This window comes from Aptenodytes patagonicus, chromosome 5 (assembly GCF_965638725.1).
Source record: "Aptenodytes patagonicus chromosome 5, bAptPat1.pri.cur, whole genome shotgun sequence".
Lineage (NCBI taxonomy): Eukaryota > Metazoa > Chordata > Aves > Sphenisciformes > Spheniscidae > Aptenodytes > Aptenodytes patagonicus.
Window position 1 is genome coordinate 1786000 of NC_134953.1, and position 20165 is coordinate 1806164.

Genomic DNA, 20165 nt, shown 5'->3' on the forward strand with positions numbered 1-20165 from the left:
GTTAAAAAAAAAAAAAATACATGTAGCTTATTTTTTGCAGAACTGTTTTACATAATAGTCTCTTCTAGATTGTTGCTTCTAACTTCAGGACACATGCTCTGAACAGAACCCATAAAGCTTGCGAATTTTCAGGTGGCAGAATATTCCTTTCAGTTAACGTTAATAAGCGCATTGCATGACTGTCCTTTGCTCATGCTACTGCTATTTTGAAGGCACACATAAGATTATAACTTGCTATGAAAACTTTCCATTGCTGTTGTGATGATTGTTACGGAATATTTTCTGGAAAGATGGTATCCATTTCAAGCTGAACAGATGTTTCTGAATACCTTTTCCTTGAATGGAGGGGTGTCTCTTCAAAGCAGTAAGGGGATTCTTAAATTTCATGTAAGACCCACTGTAGCTAGTATGCTCCAATGTAACTTGAAAAAATGCCATCATGAAGTTTCAGCACTTCAGTTAGGAATACTTTATATCTTTTGATTACTTAAAAGCATAAAAGATAGTTTGAGACGTCATACATCAAGACTCCTTTAGGAGTGTTACTTGCATGACATTGTGTTATTAGGAACAGAAGATTTAGAAATATCAGTGAATTTGTTGGCATTTGCTCTGTTTATTGTTTTGTGCTTTCTTCAGCCTGAGGAGTAAAACCAGCCCAGACTGTTCATTTCTGTTTGGCTGGTTTCACTCTCAAGTTCCGCTGCATTAACACAATTGTCTTACGTTTTGGGTGTAAATAATGAGGGGAAAATTACCTTGTTTTGCAAATAACAAGAACACTTTATTTTCCATTCTGTTTGATCTGCTTCTCCTTGACTGTGCTCTCGTCCCACATCCTCCTCCTTCCCCTTTTTATTTACAAAACCTGAATTTAAACTATAGAACATCTAGAAGAGATTAAATCCTCGGAGGTGCTTACAACGTGATCCAGCGCCCCAGTCTGCAGTCAAAGGTAGCTAGGGCTGTGCGCAGGAGGTGGCCAATACTTCACGGGACTGTGCTTTGAAAATCCCATGTTATTTTGCTTTTTGACACAAATGACAAGAAATATTTATGCCAATGTCAACACTTAGACTCATTTATGCTGAGAAAAGCTATAGAAAAGTACTGCTGAAACCTGTGGCTGATGGTCCTTACAGGAAGGACAGCAGGATATATATAGGCTGACCTAGGTATTACAGAATGGAAAATATTTGCATTAATTTTGCTCTTGTCTGGAGTTACTTTCACTGACTGCTCAGTGGGGGGGGGTGGGGTGGGGGGGTGGAGGGAAAAGCCGAGGGAATCTGCTGGCAGGAAAACAATGGGATTACACTGCATTTCTAGCAAAAGCAGCCCTGTAGTACCAAGCACAAGTCAAAGAATATGAAGTTATATCAAGTTACTTCTCACAAATGAATAACTGCAAAACCGTTCCTACATGGCCCAAAAAGGATCAAAGCCTTCTTTGTGCTGATTTGAAAGCTGAGGAAAAAAATCCAAATAAATTGCCATTGCCCTAGTTATAAGGCAGGGGAGTGGTAGCCATGGTCCCTAACCCCTTTCTTTCTCCCTCCTTTCTTTCTTCTCTGTGTCTCTCTCTCTCTGTCTCTGTCTTTCTCTCTCGCTCTTTCTTCATGCCACAGGGAAAGGTTTGAAACGGAACGTAACAGCCCACGCTTTGCCAAATTGCGCAACTGGCATCACGGCCTATCGGCGCAAATCCTTAACGTTAAAAGTTAAAAGCCCACATTTAGCAGGCAAATACATGAGACAGAGAATTACAGTAAAAACTTAACTGCTGTCCTGAGTTAGAGCCTAAGAGTGTCACACACACAGGGAAGACTTTCTGCTAGGGCCTTGCTCCGAGTGCCTGTCTTCTGTAGATTTCTGTTGTTAGCCTGGTGTCCATTCACTGTCACCAAAAGTAAAAATCATGATACAACCCGGTTCGTGTTCTTCATTATAAAGTAGATTAGCTTTTGTCCTTTACTATATCAAATGTAACTTCAGTATACAGGAAAACATCACTATTGTACTTTCTTGACTTTAATTCTAGAAGAAAATGAGAGGGAAGTTATTGACAGTATTTCTTTAGGAGGAAGAGGAATGAGACTTTTACTGAGTTTTACTGCTGTAAAGAATTAAGTAGGAGAAAGAGAGATGAAAAGGAAAACTGACTGAGCCTGGCCTAGACTTTGCTAAATGTAAAACATACTTGGTTTGCATAGTTGAATGATGCCGTTTGAAATAACGTATTGGCAATGTGAAGTTATATTTCTTCAATATACTATACTGGTAGAAGTCATTTGCTGAAACCATTGTGTAAGTTTTCTGTTGGAAACCTGAATTTGTCATTATATGAAAGCTAGAGATAGCTGTGGTTGCTCAGGACCTGTGAGGAAATGTCATTTTGCTAGAGGTGATTTAGGAGTGAGAAGAATATATAGTATTACTGGTGCACTGAAGTTTTTAAAAGCATCTTGTAAGTTTTAAGGAATATGTAAGTTTTAAGGAATACGTTGCCCATTCTGTATTGCTCTTGCTTTGACCCACGTTTTTTTCTGTATATAGCAGCATGCTTTATCTGAAATAAAAGGTTTTAAAACTAAAATAATTATGTGCCTGTTTTACACAGTACTTTATTCTGTTTTAAAACAATAACTGCTTCAACTGATTATTGAAAGAAGGAGAACTATTCTTTCCACAATAGAAAATTTGGTCAAAAAGCTTTCCCCTATTACCTATAATTCTTACTGACCTTTAAGTTATCTGAACTAGAATAAACCTGACAAAGCAGTTGAAAGAACAACAACAGAAATGAACAAATATTGTATTAGGTGTGAATGAAAACAAAGCATAATTAATAGATGTTAGATGACAACCTACTGATAATATCGTTTAGCGTTTCCATTTGAATAATACGCATTCTCTGGCAATAATGTATTAATTTGTGCCCATGGCGAAGGCACTTGAGACATTGCTGGTCCTTAGAATGGGATCTTTTTGTTTCGACATTACAACAATGTTTTGCTTTTAAGCTGTGTCAGTCAAGATATGGCAAGCCTATATCAAAGGCCCCCAAATATTTCTATTTTCTGTTTGAAGTCCTCCAAGAGCAATGTCACTTCCCTTTCTAGTTTATGCTCCAATCATTAAATGAAAAAAAATGCACCTAAATTGAACCGTTTGTGGTTTCCATAGAAACAGTTGATGTTAGCCCTCAACAATCTGCATTAGGAGTCCTTAGCACTGATTGAAGCAGAAGTTTCTGGTGATGAAACACTGGTCTCTGCAATGGAAGGTTGACTCTGTTGCAGCCCTACCTACAGCCCTCAATTTTTTTTTTTCATTAACTTCTATAAACTGCAAATTAGGTACCTTTATCTGGTAGCAGTAATTCTGATTAGAGAGATTAGCGCGTGAGATTAGATTGAAACTCTCACACTTCTTGCCGCTTCCAAACATCTGGAATTTATATCAGCAGTCCATACAAGAACAAAGTTCATTCAAACTCCCATTGTTTTTCTGTGTTATAGAAGGAAGGAAAAGCTACCGTTCATGGAAGATTTTTGCATGAATTGACCAAATACCAGAGTGTTTAAAGGAAAAAGAAATTAGCTATCATGCTTTAAAACAAAATAGTAATTTTTGAGTATTATTTAAGAGTACATGAGCACTAGTTCATTTTGAAATGCATTTCACTTTTCTTAGATAAGTACCATACCAATTCAGTAAGCACGCCATTTAATACACAACATTCATTTATGTTTTCCTTATGGGAACACAAACAGATTCTGATCACACCATCTTATTAATGCCTGTGGAAAATCAGCATAACTGCATGAAATAAGAGCAACGTTTTAACTTTTCCTGAATGTTGCTAAGATCAAACTTTGGTTCAGAGTGGGTGAATTTTATTTATATATGGGAAATTTTGATAGAATTCAAAATATCAATAGGCAATTAACTTTTTTTCATAAACATCAAATGTACCTAAGTAAAAAAAATCTTCCAGTTCTAATTTGCAACCAAATTAAATGGTTTTCTGAATAAGTAACAATACAGTGTTTTCACTTAAATAGGAATTGTGTATCCTTAATGTTTTATGAACATAATACAGATACTATTTGTTTTTAATAGTCCTAGTGCATGTACTGTAATGGAAAAGAAAATGTCTAGATTATATCTCAATGTTGACACTTAATGTTATTTTTAAAGGTATTTTTTAATAATCAGAAAAGCATAGTTTGATCAGATATGAAATTAATGCAGATGTAATTAAGGAACCCCTTCCCCTTAGCTCTGTTTCAGTGGATTTAATGATAAAAATTCAGTGCATATAAACCATGTAATCAGATAGAGAAATTGTTGAAATCCTTTTTCCTGGAGGATACAAAGTAGAATCTAAACACTCTCCAGGCTTGTAGAATTTCTCTTCTTTATGTAATTACAGAAAAAAGTAGTAGAAAAAAATCTTCAATAGTTGGTAACTTGGAACGTTTGCAATGATAAAGGCCTCTTGTGAAGGTGCTGTCATTAATCCCTAAGGCAAGATTGTTTATTACAGCATATTTCTACTGCTTAGTCGGGTCCCTCTCAAAAAATCTCCCAAGCGATGGGCTTTGTTAATTAAACTGTCAGTCAATTTTTTCTATCCAGTTCCTTGTTTATATTTAGACTTAACTCTTACTCCTCAAAAATATGCCTTTATGTTGTCATGGCGATCTTCAAGCCCAGAAAACGAATGTTACAGATCTTTCTTTATATAACTTTATAACTTTTTATATATAACTTTAACTTTCTTTATATAAATATTAAGAGGCCTTGTTTTTTCCCTCCTGAGTAGGAGGCAGACTTTTTCTGTAAGGTGGAGAAATAGGGCTGGATTTGTCATTCTACTACATCTCATTGCTTAGAGACTGTAACAGACTTAGGCCTGATAAGAAATCATTAACAGCTCTAAGAAACCACTAGCTTTGTTCCAGCAAAAGGTCAAGTCTGGCCTGGTTATGCCCTGTTTTTAATATGTCCAGGCTTATTTCGCTGTATGGTGCTTCTGATTGACCAACCCCATCTTGCAGTGTTTCTTGACCATTTGCAGAAGTCTGCTGCTTTGTCTAGGGAAATTAGTCTCAGTTAATGACAGCGAGGCTTAAAATAGGTTCCTGACTGAAGACTCGATGAGTCATGTAATTCTTTAAAATAGCACTGATGATAGGCAGGTATATCTGTCCTGCTGAATATATTTTGAACCATGACTGCTCTGCTGAGCAGAGGACAATGGTTGGTGACAATACTGTCTTCTAAATAGCCACTGTGCCAAAATAAAGTAAAACGCAGGATGTGGATAGTGATATTAACCCCCTGCCCCTCCCAATATTGCCAGTAAAGCATAGTGTTATAAGCATTTAATGAAGATACAGCAAAGCTGATGGCAGTAGGAAATCAAAACCAAAAGGCCTTCCAGGTAAATCTGCTTGTCTGGTTATGACATAGGGAAATGCTCATTTTCTGCTGTGGTATAAGACCGTTTGATCTAAACTAACCTGTTTCCTGACTACTGCTGCCTTGCCTTCTACTTAAATGGTCGCCTCCTCACCTCCTACGGCGCTTAGTTTGCGGCAGGAATACTGACTGCATGCAGTGTGTGCTGATCGGACGCGGCTAGAGTATGACTTTAGGAAAGCAGGCATGAGAATTTGACCTCTCTTCCTTTCATGCATGAAGAAATTACAAAAGGAGAAAGGTTCTGTGGCTCCTTCCCTTGCCTCCCTCTTTTCATGCCTGCCTGCACGGGAAGGAGAGTAAGTTTTTGCTATGTAATAAATATAGAGGTCGCTTTCTTTTCATTGTGGTTTCTCTCATTATGCACAACTGTGTGTAGTATATCCTCAGTAGCAAGGAACAAGTACTTTAGGGACTACTTTATCACTTTTGTAGAGTCCAACTCTTGTGTATCACAGCGCTGTCTGAAGCCTTCTTCAGGGGCAGAAGAAGAGACACCAATTTTTCACTTGTGCACTTAGGTTCCCACAGGGACTAAGTTGATTTTGTGGCTTCTTTAGCAGTGTCTAACATGAGTTTCAGTGACTGGGACTATCATTACACTACCATTACACATATCAGAAAATACATGGATACTTGCACAAATTTTAGTTTGCAAAGTTAAAAAGCTGGAATTTTGGTATAGTACATAGTAGTACCAGATAATGACTTTCTTTAATCAGTTAGCCTTTAATCAACAGCTTTCTGCAATATACACAAAAATGAATTGACTAAAATTTGTTCTCGAGTACAATAACATTCTTTGTTCTACTGCTGCTTATAAAAGCCATCTGACACTACCAAGACAAGCTAAGACACCTTGATCCCCCTCCTTCGTTTGCCAGAATTTCCAATGATTAGCATTGCTGACCTGCCCAATTGCCAAAAACTTCCGATCTGTACGCTAATGAGATTACCAAAATCCTTTTGAAAGATATACCTTATTTCTCCACAACAGCCCATGAAATAAAGCAGACTTCTATAGGTAGCTTTCTCGTTTAAGGAACATAACTGCAATAAAGAATGATAAGCACATCAGTTTAATATATTCTGATCCCTACTTACCTTTTAGCACCTAAAGAGTGACAAAAACGTAGGAATAGTGAATCAACTCCGTCGCCTCTATGGAATTCTGAGTGAAATCAGAAGGGAAACTTGATAAAATAGAATGTCTTTCTTCCCCAAAATACTCCTGGAAGTTCTGTGGGGAAAATTAACTTAGAGATCATAAATTCCTTGTTTTCAAGCCAGTTCTCTGTAGAACCAATTGATTAAAGATGGTGACTGTAAGGTATGGTGTATCCACTTGAATGTATTTGCTTAAAATTGAAAGAGTGAGGCCTCCAAATGAAATTAGCAAATACCATGAAGCTTTTCCCAAAATAGTTCATAGAGAAAGTAATGCATAAGCTAACAGAGTTTGCTAAAGCTCAAGATTCAGTTGGGGGTGGGGGGAGTACTGACCTATATTTAACATCTCGTCTTTACCATCTCAGTTTTCTGCATGTTCCTGTCCAGCACTTAACTTTTGCATGGGCAGAAATTAACATCACTTTCCTTCCTACTGTGCAACCTTTGAGATTCTTGTATGCATCCTTCCGCTGATGTAGATGGCTACCCAAGATACCAGTGCACGATGCTACCTTCCTCTCTGACTACTCCCTCGCGTTGCCTTCAGTCCAGCAAGGAAAAAGCAGTTCTGGCATGTAGCAGGCTTTCCGACAAGCACGTGTAACCCAGAGGTACTCAGTTGTGGTCTGTGGATCATCAGACTGGCTCACAGAGCTTTGTTTAGGGTGAGCTGGAGAACTGGCTGATAGCATAGCACTGGCACTGCTTCCTTTTATTCTGCTTCTAAATTGCATTAATGTCAGCAAAATTACGCTAAATACTAATAACTTCCTAATAGTTCATTTCCACGTAAGCATTTGTAGTAGTTCACCCAGAATGTTATATGATTACAAATGAGAGAGAGGGAAGGTAAGAAAATCCTTAAGAGAATTTATGAAATAAAACGTAATCCACATTCTGAAAGAATGACAACTGCTCTAATTCATACCGCTTATTTATTTGGTTCAGGAACCGAATAGAAAGGACACGTTAGTGTATTACAGGCACCGCTTCAAACTTAGGATAATACCATGTAGAGAGGGTATGAATTTTCTTATCATCGATGGGCACAAATTAAAAAGTAGCTCTAAAAAACTACCAGCTGAAATTGAGATCTATGAGTTCTTGTTCTTCTCTCAGCTTCCTGGAGAAAAGTGAAGTCATGATGAGAAAGAACACTTCAGTGAACGGGGAATAATTTCCTGGTGTACAAGACCTAAACCTGTTGCGCATTGGTTTTGTCTATAATGGTCAGGAATACAACCTGAAAGTCCTGATCCTGTGTTCAGGTGCCTGCGGGCAGATACCCGTGCTTTACCAGTGGGGCTGTAAAAAGCTAGAGGGAACCATTTGGATAAATCCAATTACACACTTAAGGCCAAGGTAGGGAATAATTCTCTGAAATGCACCCCAAGCTCAAATTGCTCCACATACTCAGAATTTTGCGGTCTTTGTTCTTATTAAAGTGAGGTGTTTACCGATAAGATAAATCAGAGTACATATACTTGCATGCCAAATATCACTATGTAAGTCTTGGGAAAGAGTTATCTTAACTTTCACCAACATTGATGCTGCTGTAGTTCCAGCTGCATTTATTATTTGACTGTTAAATATAACAGCATACTAGTAAATGCCACTAAAATGCATCCATAAGAGGTATTTGCTTTGATTTTAGTGAGCTGCTTTGATTGAGTTCTATAGTACTTGTTGAGAATGAGTTGCTGGTTGTTTTTTCTTCCACGGAATATATGATAATGCTTTTCCTATTCTGTGGCACTGTCTGCACAAACCAGGATGCCTTCTGGGAGAACTGAATTTCCCTGTTTTGGAAAGCAGACATACTAGCAGGATCTATTGCAATCGTTTGGCGTGGGCTGCTCACATTCTTAACTACAGTGGCTGAAAAAGAGAGACTAGCTCTTCTTCTACCCCTTTTTTCTGATCCCAAGCTAAAGTTTTAACTAAACCAGCATGACAGTTGTCTTCTGTCCTCCCCAGTTAACTGCCTAAGATTTCTTTCTGTGTCTTACGGTGTCTTTGTTAAGATAACAAAAATATAGCTTGGGGGGAAAAAAAAAAAGACAATCTCAATAGTTTTATATTCATCTGACCATGGAAAAATTCTCAGCTGCAAACACAGAAAGGTAGAAAGAGCCTCACTGGATGAGAACAGCAGTTAATCTAGCTCAGTGTCCAGTTTCCAACAGTGTCAGTATCTCATCCTTTTGAAGCAAAAATATTTGGAAGGCAATAATGAAATAGCTTTCACACAACTTTACTCCCAGACACCCTATAAGAATTTTTTTAAAAATTATTTTGACTTCTACTTCTTAAAAGGAAATTTTATTTGTAGGCAAATATGTTTATGTAAATATAAGTACGTTAGGATGAAAGCTATTATAAGTCTAATAAGGACAAGTCCTGCAAATCCACAATATACTACTAGAAAAACAGAATTTTTAATTTCAATAGATATAGACCCTAATAATCTGTAAGTCTTAACTATTTCCTCTTTAAAAAAAAGGCCAGTATATATCTGTCAGATTCGATAGAAGACTATTGGATGATCAATACAGGAAAATACTAATAAACTGAAGAGTAATATTTATTAAAAATACCCATAATCTCTTATTAAAGAGGGTGAGAAGATATTTTAAATACTCAGTTGGGATTCAGGAGAGCTTATTTTGGTTCTTTGCCCTGCCGTGGGCCTTCTTTTTGACCATGAGCAATTCTATTAAGTTTTCGTTCCTCATTTGTAAAATGAGAAAAATGTTGTGTTGCTCCATGAGAAAAAACGGGAAAAAAATCCATTCTAGTATTCGCTTATTGCTTCAGTACTGAAAGACAGAGAAGAGTTGAAGGACCATGTGGTCTCTCGGGATGCCTGATGTTCCTTATGTCATCAGATCATCATTACAGATTAAATGATTCTGTGTCTACAGCGTGTTAATGGAACAGAGAGGAGCTATTCAAGAGAGAGAGTCTAGATCTGTCATTCTCTAAGGAGAAGGTGGATGGAAGGTGCGCAAGCTCCACATCTCAGGTCACCTGTTACATGTACATGTTTGTCTGGGAATCTTTTATGTTTGGTTTCCAAAAATAAAATAGAATGGGAAAGTATTCCAATGTCCAGTACGTACAGTTCGGATTCAACAGACTCATTTACTGGAAACGCTCTGAAGTTTCTTCAGGCTCTTCTTAGGATCCGAGAGCACACACAAGCTTGGCTTGCAAATGAATTTTACATTTTGTTACTCAAACTATTACAATTCTTGCTAGTGTGTGGGAGGAAAAGACTCTATTTCTGTCATTTCATTCACTCTGTCTTTATGACCATATCATGTAGCTTATTTTTATGAGAAGGAAACATTTCATAATTTCCTTTGTATAATATACTGTGTAATTGAGAAGACAGTATATTGCATAAATAAATCTTCTTTGAGATATATGTCCAATATTTAATAAAATCTGTGGGAGTTGCACTGTTCTCTCAGAACAGTCATTGACTAAGGCTCTTCTATCAAAAGCCATTTCAGCTGGGGACTAAAAGGGCTGCAGACAAAAAAACTATTAATATTAAATCTCTCCCAGATAGCTCAAAACTACTATCCACTGCTGTCAGTTACTTGAGCAGCCTGAGTAGCCCCAGAGATACAAACTGCTCATAATATTCTGAGCCAAATTCTTTCATGTTGTGAAGGTATCGACTTCACTGAGCCTGCCCCAAGGATGTATTTGACTCAAAAGTAAAATTAATTCTGCATTTAGTTAGCAGAAAGTGTTTGATTGTAAAGGCTGGGAATCCAATAGTCTGCTCCTCAAAATGCAAGTAATGCCAATAAGAGACACATCTGATCTTGAGCCTTTCTCACCGTTAGCCAAACGGGAATTACTCCTGTTGACTGGGAAGAGAAATAGTTCCTGGAAGTAAAACGGTGAAGAAGTACTGTGCGTGTGCCTTTTGAGCTCATCTTTCCCCTTACTCTCTGCCTTTTCCTTTGCTTTATTCTGTGGAAGTAGGTTTACTATACTTCTCTCTCTCTTTTAAACCTTCACAACTCCCCTGCCATCGTCACTCAACGTTATCCTATACTTGTACGCTCATGGAAAAAGCCTTTGTGAAATCGTGACCTCAGTCAAGTGACGTTTTTCTGCATTCTTCAGTATAGCCACAGCTAGCGGAGCAGAAAAGTTTGGATCAGATTAATAGTAACAACAGAGGCCTGACGCTGCTTCTGCCTGACCCCAACTGCCTGCCTTTTGGTCTTGACTGTAATTTCTCACAGAATATTTGGTAACACTGGAAATAAACAATGCTTTATTCTTTTCAGGCTGTGACTGTTTTTTAACATTCTCACGTGATTATGGCTTTGGTATACTAACACTTCCCCCAACACCTACACAGTTTCTAATCCGTCCTTCTCTACCTTGCTTCATCCTGGCTTTCCTATACCTGACGTTCCAGTGAACTCACGGCTTGGTTACCATAAAGATAGTGTTTGGTTTCTCATTGCTTTAGAGTGGTGAACCAATTGATCGATTGGGGTATTTACTTCCAAGACAGGTTCTTCCGTTCTGACCATAATAACATTCTTAGTCAGGCAGCCACATCTGAGGGTCACTTCAGATCTACTTCTGGGTTTGAAAAGCTGGCTTCAATTCATGTATTTTAGGGGTTACATTTTAGTTAGAGGTTTTAAAAGCTGGTAGAGAACACCTATGCCCAAACCTTTGCTGATGTAAACTGGACTGGTTTTTATAACTTTATTGGAGCTAAACTAAGGAAAGAGTATGTGACTGTACATATATATGTACGTGTACATACATCAACACAGAGAGAAATATATGAAATACTACTAATAATGTGGAAAGTATTAAGAATAGTCTTCCAAACATAATGTAAGATAATGATTGGAGCCCAACAAATCCACATAAATAAATACTTTTTTTCTTTTTTGAAGGACTTTTCAGAAAGAAGGTTCCGTTGGGTAAATGAGGACATTTGCTTTGTGTTTTGTAATTTTTAGATCCCAGTTAAGAAAAACGTTCTCATTTGGCGTATTTCAACATTAAACGTGTTGAAATTTCAGCACAGTTCCTTAAATAGGAAAGGACACGACCACCCGCTAAATTACTAAATATTGAGACTATCAATCTCAGCTACTTAACTCAATTGGATTTCAAACTTGGGAGTCTAAGGCTAAAGGATTCTATTCTTTATGAAAATACCTATGTCTTAACTTCTCACAGAGATACACAATTGCTTGCACTTAAACTGATCAGTTATTTTTGTAAGCGTGTATGTGTGTTTACAGAATAACAGCCTAATTCTCTGTCACTGAAATTGAGGCTGACCTACTCCTCACCTCAGTGAAGGAATGATTTCACTTCTTTCTAATCCGACTTAGAAAACTAGAACTTACTTGGGTAGGACAGAGAATTTTTAAGTGATGCCAGACACATATAATCCATCTTATATGAGTCTTTGTTAACCATTTAACTGCTTATCACTTCAAAATATTGGATACTTGAGGACTGCCCAAGTCTGATTATTTTTACTGCTTGGAGTTGGCATCAGAATATGTTCCGCTGGAATATTATTCAAATTTTCTTTTAAGAGGGAACTTTAATTAAAGTCAATACTATGCCTGAAATTATATACATACCTACAATGTCTAATTTGTAACTGTTAATTTTCCTTCATTTTACTTTAATATTGAAACAAAGTTGTTTGCAATTGACAAGAAGCATACTGTAAACCTGCACATTTGGTGGGTTTCACTTGGAGAGCTGAAGAGGTTTCTCACAGCTATATTTGAGTAACCACTCTAGGATGCTTTTTGCAACCAAACATTTCTCCTCAACCCATCTTCGTTCTCCCTGTTGTTTTTTTTTTTTTTTGCCACCACCAGCAACTGCATTTACTTTATTCATACTGTGTCCCCTCCTTTCGCAGAGCCAAGGAAAATTTTGCAGCAGCATCAGAAAACAGGTAATGTTTGCTGTGTGTGTTTGGCTTCCCCCCTATTCAGAGTTTACCTCCACTTTCCCCATGTTGTTCTTACCTCAAAAACATGAAATTTGTACACTGTTTGAGCAGATGATGAACGTAGCAGTTTCAACTAAGTGGGTTTGTCAGGCATTTTTTTCTAATGTAGACTTCAAAAAGCTCTGTGAGATGGGGCAGGTGGGGATCATGTTTCTCAGAACTTACAAACCTGAAAAATAAGCAGCTTTTATCAAATGTTCTTGAAATGGAGTACTGTCAGTTTGTGATGGAGTTTTAAGAACAATTTCCATTTTAAACTTTGTCTAGATTGTTCAAGATGTTTTTAAAATCTAAATAAGATTATCTTTTTAGTATTTTAAGAACATTTATATACCAGATTCTTGCATATCTTGATTGATCCTCGATGGGTTATGAGGTTCAAAACATAGTATCTCTGTAAGTAAGTTCTTTGATTTCAAAAGTTGTTTTCTCCCAAAGAATCTCAGCACAGTTTGCAGTTACATATAGAAATGTATTGTCTTCTATTAGTTCATATGCTAAACCACACAAGTACTGAGACACAGGTACTTCTTGAGTGAATCCGACCAATTGCTTAATGGAGCAAAGAAATGCTTCTTATTAGTTAGTCATGAAAAGAATTCTATCTCACTGCTTTCCTCTGTCTTGTTGATTCCTGCCTAAACAATGTGCAACCACTTTTTATTTTTGTTTTTTATGAGACATTTGAATAAAGGTTGCATAGAGTTAAAATCCAAGTGCAGGCATTATCATTACTAACGACACAAGCAACGGCAACTGGCGCTTGGAACACTAGGGAAAATTGATTTTTATTTTTAGATTAATTATGTCAAAAGAATGAAGTAAACCCCTTGATTCCTGTATAACAACTGTATATAAGTTAAATTGAAAAAACAAGTAACACGTGTTAGCATTTCACTAGCAGTTTCATTTGTGTAATTCATCTACAGGACTATGCAGCTACTCCACTGAAATATATTATTATTATTATTTTTATTTTATTTTACCAGGAACAATTTCTGATGTATGATTGGTGTTAGTGTCATACTACATTGCCTTAATCTTGCATGGTTTGTCATACCATAGCTTTTCTCCACCTCTATTATCATCACAGCTCTGCTATGTGTCTTATTTTGATATTCCTAGCAATATGGTTTCCAGATTTAACACGAGGTACCTTTTTTAATTCTTAAAGCCTTTCCTGGTCCTAAGCAGTAATAAACTAATAAACCATCAAGATTTGTCATGACTTCATCTGCAGTATCATGATGATCTCCTATGGTATAAGGAATTTGGGGATACAAAAAGAGGACACTGGATATTTACAGATAGAAATCTTCTTCCAGGAGATAGAAAAGTCAGAAAAATAAAGCCTTCATTATTAAACCTAGACTTAACTTGATTTTTCAGTTATGAGGTTCAGCACTTTTTTGGTTTTGGTTTTTTTTTTTTTTTCCTGAAGGCTTTACTGCATATAAATAATAACTGCTGTCTTAAAGGGCCAGGTATTAGCACTCTAAAATGCTGCTTTATTTGGTATGGTAGACAGTAAGCACATGTATCTCTGAAAACTAAAAAATCAAACAAACTTCTATTAAACCACCAGCTTCTTCTGTGGCTGGAATTCTGTCTCTCCCTGAAATACCTGCTGTTACCTAGGAAATTGGTGACATGATAATACATACCTCATTTACAAATCCCCTTGTAATCTTTGTTACCCAGGCCTACAGCTACTACACATGCGCCACAGTATGTGACCTCAAGTATTTGGCATCCTCCTAAATCAGGCACCACGGATGCCAACACTGACAGTGCTAAGCCAGTGGCCTCCAAGGGGTCTGTGAGGCTTGGAGCGGGTGCAGGTCAGAGGGAGGCCAGTTTCGTCACTACTGGCCAGAAAGTCCCTCTTACTTCCTCCAGTAATCAAAGGTACACTGTGACGTGTAACTGCGTAACTGACCTGGTTTGGAGCTTTGGAGTGGTTTGGTAATAACAACCTCTAACTCCTTCAGACGGAAATGCCCATTGCCTGAAAGGCAGATGTCCAAGTTCTACAAATTCCAGCAACTTCTAGCTCACGTGGGTTTTACGCTTTAAGTGGCACTCCTAAGGATCTCGCCTACAACATAGAGACAATAGTCATTAAGCACCTTCTGCAGAGAAACAGCAGCTGATATTATTCACTGTCTTTCTACAAACATTCCCATATTCCAATGCAAAACTCTTCCGTGTTGAGTCTTCCTCTAAACACCTTCTCCAGCACTTTTTTCTATAAATGCTACAATAAGAGATAATTTTTGCCTATTCATTTTTATTTTTGTTCGCTATATTTTCAATTCTTTACAAGAGATATGTTGGAGGACTTGAAACAAAAAGAACTTCATGCATTACATAAAGGAGACTAAGTACCGCTCTAATAATCCACTCGATTGTTGTTTGGACAGAAAGTCTCAGAACTTGGGACTTTACTGAGAGAAAGAAGCGTAATCTGCACTTATTTTTTAAACGTTAGAGTGCATTTGTTGCTGTGTTTTCTCATTATGGTCGTTAACCTTTATTATCCTCTTAACCTCTACTGATCTGTGTTCCTTTTCATGAGTGAAAATCAGCTGAGAAGGGATACGTGTGTTTGTTTTCATCCATGTTAACTCACTCACATTGTGCATTCCACGTTTATTTGTTACCACAAATATGGAGATGTTTGAGAACATCCATTTCCTTTGATTTTCCTTAAAATGCAAAATCTGTAAAGATTAAAAGTGTACAGAATGACTGTATTTTAAAAAAAAAAAAACAAAAAACTAACATACATAATAATGGAGCTGTCATAATAGATAATCTATTTTATACAGCAGCATTCACTTTTATCAGTTCTTAAAATTCTTCTGCGCTCTTTCAGTTTGAAAATCTAGAAAGGAGGCACTCTTTGGGGGGGGGGAAAGTGATGTTATTTTATTTGAATATCCAAATAATATTATTTAAAATTTATAGTGGTTAAGCTAAAAACAGTTGAGTTAGTCTGAGTTCTTTCTATAAAACTGAGTAGAGAATTAGTTACCAACTGTATATATTGTATGTAACCACATCACCCTAATTTTTAAGGTTTATATCTAATTCATTTATATTTATTCCAATTCCTTGTTTCATTAATTAATATATTCTACCCTATTCTTCCCTGCAGGAAGGTGATCAAGCCTCTAGCATTTTAATCACATAAAAAGAACTATGACAAACAGCATGCAAGATAAAATTTGTTTGTATTTCTTTTAGATTTTATAAGGTATTCCAATATATTCACATTTATTTTATTTATATGTGTTTGTCCAGTTCAAATCTGCCTCCACACAGGTCCATGTCCACATATACGCTTATCTGTTTTTTTTTTTTTTCCTTTCCTTTAAACATATATCACTGAGTCTGTGTTTTGGTTAACATTTTGGAGATCGTTACAACAATTAAGTAACTTCACTGTTTTCTTCTATTCAAGGTATGAAGTCTTGATTCTTTTGAAATCTGTAGCAGATTCCCTTTCACTTTCATGAAAATAGAAAGACAAAATAGGTGAAATCCTAGTTTGTATTTGGTTTTAGGACGTGCATTAAGTTCCATTTTTATGTGCAGTATAGTTTCAGTCCTTTCCTGTTTGCCAAATCAAAGATGTGTAAGTACTAAATTTTGACTCAACACCTTTTAATGTGACAATTCCAGTACCCGCTGTTGCACAGGGCGAAAAAAATCCTGCGAGTATTAAAACTCGGTAACAGACTAGCCCATGATCCATAGCTGTGATGTACCATATGCAGCTACTCCGCTACACAGGCTATGTGACTGATACTGTATGAGCTAAGCGGAAGAATTTGCATCATAATGCAAATGCATCAAGATGGAAGAACTGATCTGAATTTCAAATGCATATTATGATGGACAAACTTTTGCAAAACTGTTGCAAAACTTCTGGTGTAATGGTTTGAAAACCAGAATTGCAAACAAGGTGAGTATTTTCAGGAGCTCCCTTGTTATGTATATAATTGCAGATGAAACTCATAAGGGAGAAAATACTGATTTTCTGCTTTTGTTGTGGGTTGCATTCAACCTTGAAATTGGTGGGCATAACAACCACACTTCCATTTCAGCTAATCAAACAGTAAAATATTCAGCTGAAATAAAACCCACCATCATTTAGACTACTAAACCATACAAAAAGGTGGAGAAGAGGAGGAGGACAGGGGAAATGGGACAGTCCCTTGCAGAGCAAGGGGTATCACGAATTCTGAAGTACCAAGCGCTCGTTCTAGATCCTGAGGAGTATAACTTGTTGCATCAGTGCTTCTGAGAGAAGCAAAAGAAAATATTAGAATGGCTGAAAGACAGAGAAAATACTTGCACAATGGCAAATTCACATAGGAAAAAAAGCTGAGAGAAAGAATGTTTGAGGGCTAAGGTTTGGCTGAAAAACAGTCGTGGAACTGTAAGATTTCTTTTGTTATTTGATACTTACCGTGCTCAGGAAAGAATATTTTGGGCATTCTTTGTACATTGCACAAGAGAATTGCCGAACTCCATCACCCTGATAGGAGTAATTTGTAAGAACCCAGAGATGTGGCAATATACTTACGAGTTAGGTCAAAAGAAGTAAAAATATATCCATTATGTTCCTATACCACTGCTTGTGGACAAGACAACTATGTCATGCACAGTAATGCCCTGATTGGGGAAAAAAAAAAAAAACAAACAACCCTAATGTATTAGGATAACTACTAAAGAAAATGAATCTACAGCACAATAATATGGCATCGAGAAAAATGTCCCTTATGCCTGGGAGATGCATGCTTATATTATCACTGAAGTTTGTGCCCCAAAATAGTAAAATAATCTGAAAAATCAAATTGCAATTAGTTATTTTTCAGTGGCTTATTTGGTCTGTGGCTAATATTTAATAAAATCCACAGTAAAATCTGCCTCAACACAAAATTAAGCTTTTGTCTTTTCTTGTTTATCTCTTTTTTTTTTTTTTAACCCACTTTTAATTTTAAACAACGTAGTGATTTTTGTTAGGTTTATTGACAAATGAATAATGAATGTACATATTATTATTTTGTTGTTGATATTAAGTTCATTGAAACAGTCAGCAAAGAATGTGACTCTTAAGTCCACTTAATGTTTTTTTTTATTTTTGTTTTTGTTTGATGTAAGAGCCAGTGGAAGAGAATAAACTGAACCTCCCAAAAGATTAGTTCATTTCTTAGCAGTAGATGGCTTTGACTACACTATCTTGCAAAGCTGTCTAATAGATAACTGCCCCATTTGTCTATCTGTAAGAAATGAGTAAGACTTTCCAAATCTGAGTGAGGCTGCAAGGCTGAAATACATCAATGATCGCTGGGTGCTCTGACAGCAGGTGATGGAAGACGCTAGTAGTTCAGTAGGTTACTAAAATGGCCACAGGATGCGACACTAGATTTTTTTAATTATTATTATTCATTTCAATTAACCTATTTTGCAATCGAATAAAGAGAAAATAAATTAAACATGAATATTTCTCTGCTCCATGTTATCTGTGCCACAATAGCACAAGAGGGCCACCAGGATAACAACTCATGCTCATCACCCAAGCGGTTTTAAAACTGGTGTAGTAAAACTTTATGCTACATCTTCCCCTTGTATTTTGCATACTGTTCTATGTGTAAAAAGGCATCTCACTCTTTGATGGGTTGGCCAGTGTAATGTAAGATGAGTTTAGGTCAGACATGAACTGACAATCAATGGACTCCTTTTAAACATCTTTCCACTACCTGTATTGCGCAAAACTGATTAAACCCAACACAAAACTGTGCTGAATGGCTTTCTAGACAATCAGAACTTGCAGGGAAACTGCTGATACAAGACTATGATAACATTCTTTTAAATTGCTTTTCTTCATCTAATTAAAAAGTTTACTCCTAGCATAAACTTCAGCTCCAGGAGTAAATACTGGGTGAAATTTATCCTAGCTCAAAGAGCTTGTGACGGGCTCTCTGCAACCATTTAAGTACTGCATGCCACATTTCCTACCACTGGCTTCAGTGGGAGCAGGACTGAAGTGCTGTGTAACACCTGGGATAAATTCCAGTCAAGCAGGACCAGAACTGCAGTACAGTCTTAACTGCACATCTGAAAAGGCCTAATAAATGTCTTTTTTCTTTGCATAATTGTGCTTTTCCCTCAGTAACACAGCCTGCTACTATGTTTGCAGCTTCAGGTTCAAACATAGTAGGTTTTATGCTCTACATTTAAACACGCACCTTCTTAAGATGCTTCTTGTTTTATTTAATTTAACTCTAATTAGTACCCCTGTTGAGCATGCTCCGGTGTCTACCAGTTCTGCCTCTGCTCCTGCACCACATGCTTCAGCCCATCAGCCTGCTACTGCTGCTCAAAACACAGCCAGTCTGATGACACCACCAGCAACCACCTCAGTAGTGCAAGAGTCTTTCTCATCCTCCTTCCAAAGGTAATGCTTTGTTGCTTTGTCCTTTCGCAGATACACCCCTGTATGGCTCTGGAAATGCTGCATACACATTCTTAACTTAAGAATGTAGTATGTAAAAGCTGTAGACTATTTGATATGCTTTTATATATTTTGGTGTGTTCTCTTATTTTGAAGTACGTTGTTCAAGTTTGCAAAGAATGCAAAATAAAACTGCCCTAAAAAAATAACAAAAAGTAGCTTTAAGTCTGCAATACAGTTAACGTTTTCAGAAATCAAGTCTAGGGTTAAAACTGGAAATGTTTTTTCACCACTTGTAATAAAACCAAAACAACTCCTTATGATAGTTACAGTGGTTGAATGAAGGTTCGTTTAATAGTGTTTCTGCAGTATGCCATGAAATGGAAAATTAGAAAATGTCATTTACTCACGTGCTTGAGCTTACCATATTGTAGTGGATCTCGGTAGAACGTGGTGGACAATGAGCGATATGTCAATAAAACCATGCATTTGATGATTGACTCGCTCTGTAAGGTAGAAAGTCAATTAATTTCTATTTAGATTTATCTACTCTCTTTTCTCTAATGAGATTTAGCTATAGAGCTAAAGTAAGTTTCAAGGAGGTATGCTGTCATAACACTTGTAGTACAGTAGGAGTTACAGTTGTATATTAAAAGTTGTCAGTCTGTGAAGAAACGTGTGGGATTTATACTGCTGTCACTTACATTATAGTAATTTTGGGGATAGTAAGAGTGAATTCCTTTGGTGCATATTATTCTTTTCTCTTAGGCTTTTGCTACATAAATATTCCTAAAAGATGTATATTTTAGCATGCTTTAAAAATCCAAGGAAAAACACACTTCCAGTAATTTAAACTACTTTAAATAATTGAGACCTAAGATGTAGTCTGTCATATCTTAGATGTGTGCAGATGGAATTGGAAATGTTCTCTTGGCTCTATTTCTTGTTTAATTTTTGCTAGTTGACTTAGTTTCTCACTTTAGTTAGTTTTTACCTAACCGTGACCTA

General features: G+C 36.8%; 1 protein-coding gene across 10 annotated transcripts in view; it reads left to right on the plus strand.

Moving 5' to 3' along the window:
- Positions 1–20165, plus strand: part of LDB3 (LIM domain binding 3) — a 136117-nt gene that overhangs the window by 87991 nt on the left and 27961 nt on the right. For 4 of the 10 annotated variants that reach the window (XM_076338296.1, XM_076338294.1, XM_076338297.1 and 1 more), the window contains exons 9-11: positions 12599–12634; positions 14393–14599; positions 18996–19160. In XM_076338296.1, the coding sequence (XP_076194411.1) occupies positions 12599–12634; positions 14393–14599; positions 18996–19160 (408 nt within the window). Of the gene's footprint in view, positions 1–1628; positions 2597–12598; positions 12635–14392; positions 14600–18995; positions 19161–20165 lie in introns of those variants that run through there. The other 6 variants (XM_076338301.1, XM_076338302.1, XM_076338303.1 and 3 more) reach the window with 4 other exon arrangements.